Source organism: Nerophis lumbriciformis, linkage group LG33 (assembly GCF_033978685.3).
Source record: "Nerophis lumbriciformis linkage group LG33, RoL_Nlum_v2.1, whole genome shotgun sequence".
Lineage (NCBI taxonomy): Eukaryota > Metazoa > Chordata > Actinopteri > Syngnathiformes > Syngnathidae > Nerophis > Nerophis lumbriciformis.
Window position 1 is genome coordinate 11,345,296 of NC_084580.2, and position 3,920 is coordinate 11,349,215.

Sequence of the window (3,920 nt, forward strand, 5' to 3'; positions counted from 1 at the left end):
ATGGATTACCTCACCGCCACGGGCAACCACAGCAACGCCACCGGGGGCTACCCGCCAGGGGCGGAGGTGGTCGCGGACTGGCTGGGCTCCGACAACGGCACCGGTTCTGCGGGGTTCTCCCCCCAGGTGGAGCTGGGCTACCAGGTGCTCACTTCCCTGCTCCTGGGGGCCCTCATCTTGAGCTCCGTGTTCGGCAACGCGTGCGTGGTGGCCGCCATCGCCCTGGAGAGGTCCCTCCAGAATGTGGCCAACTACCTGATCGGATCCCTGGCCGTGACGGACCTCATGGTGTCGGTGCTGGTGCTGCCCATGGCGGCCCTGTACCAGGTTTTGAGCAAGTGGACTCTGGGCCAGGGCGTCTGCGACTTGTTTATCTCCCTGGACGTGTTGTGCTGCACGTCCTCCATCCTGCACCTGTGCGCCATCGCGCTGGACCGCTACTGGGCCATCACGGACCCCATAGACTATGTCAACAAGCGCACCCCGAGGAGAGCCGCGATCCTCATCAGCGTCACCTGGCTGGTGGGCTTCTCCATCTCCATCCCGCCCATGTTGGGGTGGAGAAGCGCGGAGGACCGCGCCGACCCGGACGCGTGCATCATCAGCCAGGACCCGGGCTACACCATCTACTCCACCTTCGGGGCGTTCTACATCCCCCTCATCCTCATGCTGGTCCTCTACGGGCGGATCTTCAAGGCGGCTCGCTTCCGGATCCGGAAGACGGTGAGGAAAGAGAAAGTGAAAGCCGACAGGTGCTTGACTTTGTCCCCGGCGGAGGCGACCAGGCCGTGCGTAAACGGCGCGGTGCAGTTCGGCGACGAGGGCGAGTCCCTGGAGGTGGTGGAGGTGAGCAGCTCCAAGAGCCACCTGGCCCTGCCCAACACGCCGCAGTCGTCGTCGTCGCACGAAAACCTCAACGAGAGGAACTGCGGCGCCAAGCGCAAGTTGGCCCTGGCGCGGGAGCGCAAGACGGTGAAGACGCTGGGCATCATCATGGGCACCTTCATCTTCTGCTGGCTGCCCTTCTTCATCGTGGCCCTGGTGCTGCCTTTCTGCGCCGAGAGCTGCTTCATGCCGGACTGGCTGGGCGCCGTCATCAACTGGCTGGGCTACTCCAACTCCCTGCTCAACCCCATCATCTACGCCTACTTCAACAAGGACTTCCAAAGTGCTTTCAAGAAGATAGTCAAGTGCAAATTCCACAGGCCGTGAGCGCGCGCGCGCCACGACGTTAGGTACACCTGGCAGAGAGTCACATGTGGCGTGTTGACATGTGAGGTCAAATGTTGTTTACGCAACGCAGCTCCCCCTGCAGTTGCCTTGTTGAACTTGCAGGTGCGGAGGGACACACATTTGACTGACAGAGGTAATCATTTAAATGTTTATTTTTTTTATTTTTTACTATCTTTAATTCTTACTTTGGGTAATATATTTTTCATTTAATACTGCTCAATTCGTATATTTTTTTGGTAAGTCTTTAGTATGGGGAACAAATACTTAATTAAGAGTTATTTGGACAATAGGGGAACAAATTGTAAGTAACAAAGACTTAATTTTGGGTCATTTGGTTAGGGTTAGGGTTAGAGCAGGCCTGGGCAATTATTTTGACTTGGGGTCCACATTTAGAGAAAAAAATGTGTCTGGGGGCCGGTATATCTATTTTTAGGAACACTAGTACAAAACCTCACAATAATGTCTGATTGAATGCTAAAAAACGTAATGGAATTTTAATTTTTTCTATGAACGATAAAACACGGAATATTGACAAAATATGAACGTCACACACCCTTTCGATCGACATATTTTACAATCAAGTGGAACGCAACAAAAATGCAACAAACAGTGAAATATGAATGCGAAGGGTACAAAATAAATCAACCTACAATCTGATACATCTGATACATCACTAAGCTTTAGAACTTTGTTGTGAAAATCTCCTTCCGAGTCTGTGGAAACGCTTCCCACCCACACTGCTTGGTGCCTCGTCTGAGCTGCTGTGACAATGATTACCATAGTAACTAATTAGATTACCATAGTAACTGGTATATCATCCAAAAGTGCAGATTCCAACCATTGAAATACTTTGTATAGTTGAAGACTTAGGGTCATTAGAAAACATCACTGCACATCATAATGGCAGCTACACTTTCCATCTTAAACATGTAAAAAAAATTGGGGGGGAATGTCCGGCAGGCCCCCGGGCCTTAATTTGCCCAGGTCTGGGTTCGAGGGTTAGGGTTATGGCCATGCAGAAAAATTAAGACATACTTAATAATGACTAATTAAGAGCCAATATGTTACTAATTTGCATGTTAATAAGCAACTAATTAATGGTGAATATGTTCCCCATACTAAAGTGTTAAAAAATGTTCTTTCCTGCATTTATATGTATTCAACATGATGTATTGCAGTGGTTCTCAAACTTTTTTTTCACCAAGTACCACCTCAGAAAACACTCCAAAGTACCAGCATAATGACCAACATTAAAATACAGTAGCGTAGCAGGCCTAAATATTAATTGAAAACATGGGGAACAAAGACTTAATCAAGAGTTATTTGGTTAGGGTTATGACCATGCCGAATAAGGCATTAATAAGTACTTAATAATGACTAGTTAAGAGCCAATATGTTACTAATTTGCATGTTGATAAGCAACTAATTAATGGTGAATATGTTCCCCATACTAAAGTGTTAAAAAATGTTCTTTCCTGCATTTATATTTATTTAACATGATGTATTGCAGTGGTTCTCAAACTTTTTTTTCACCAAGTACCACCTCAGAAAACACTCCAAAGTACCAGCATAATGACCGACATTAAAATACAGTAGCATAGCAGGCCTAAATATTCATTAAAAACATGGGGAACAAAGACTTAATCAAGAGTTATTTGGTTAGGGTTATGGCCATGCAGAAAAAGGCATTAATAAGTACTTAATAATGACTAGTTAAGAGCCAATATGTTACTAATTTGCATGTTAATAAGCAACTAATTAATTGTGAATATGTTCCCCATAGTAAAGTGTTAAAAAATGTTCTTTCCTGCATTTATATTTATTTAACATGATGTATTGCAGTGGTTCTCAAACTTTTTTTTCATCAAGTACCACCTCAGAAAACACTCCAAAGTACCAGCATAATGACCGACATTAAAATACAGTAGCGTAGCAGGCCTAAATATTCATTAAAAACAAGGGGAACAAATACTTAATTAAGAGTTATTTGGACACTAGGGGAACATATTGTAAGTAACAAAGACTTCATTTAGAGTTATTTGGTTAGGGTTATGGTTAGGGTTAGGGTTAGGGTTAGAGGGTTAGGGTTATGGCTATGCAGAATAAGGCATTCATTAGTTTAGTCTTTATTTGAAGGGACAATGCACAGAAATATTAAGCACAAAGACAGATATGTTCTGTACCAGATTATAGCTAAATAGCTCATTTCAATCTGCAGTCCCTGGCTACCTAAATTAAAGGGATACAAAAATCATGCAATAAAATTATGACAATAAAATCCTACACGAGTATTAAGAAAAAAGTCATAAAATGCCCTTTCATGGACACATACTTAATATACAATACAAGCACACCTCATTTACATCATCACACAAACACAATACATGCTCTTGTTCACATCTGTCATCATTTGTAATAACAACCTTGATTTTAACAGACACACCTCACAATTTACAACAAAAATGCTCTCATGGATAAATATAATGCACAATAAGTTGACATGTAATTAATAAGTACTTAATAATGACTAATTAAGAGCCAATATGTTACTAATTTGCATGTTAATAAGCAACTAATTAATGGTGAATATGTGTTCCCCATACTAAAGTGTTACCATTTTTTTCTTTACTGTATTTATATTTATTTAACATGATGTATTGCAGTGGTTCTCAAACTTTTTTTTCACC

The 3,920-nt window shown here is 43.3% G+C and overlaps 1 protein-coding gene across 1 annotated transcript; it reads left to right on the forward strand.

Moving 5' to 3' along the window:
* Positions 1–1,212, forward strand: htr1aa (5-hydroxytryptamine (serotonin) receptor 1A a). The gene has a single exon (XM_061948596.2). The coding sequence runs from the start codon at positions 1–3 to the stop codon at positions 1,210–1,212; it is 1,212 nt and encodes a 403-aa protein (XP_061804580.2).
* The last annotated feature ends 2,708 nt before the right edge of the window (positions 1,213–3,920 follow it).

Bases quoted from the DNA above. Each gene is read 5' to 3' on its own strand.
- htr1aa (XM_061948596.2), top strand. From the start codon at position 1: ATGGATTACCTCACCGCCACGGGCAACCACAGCAACGCCACCGGGGGC.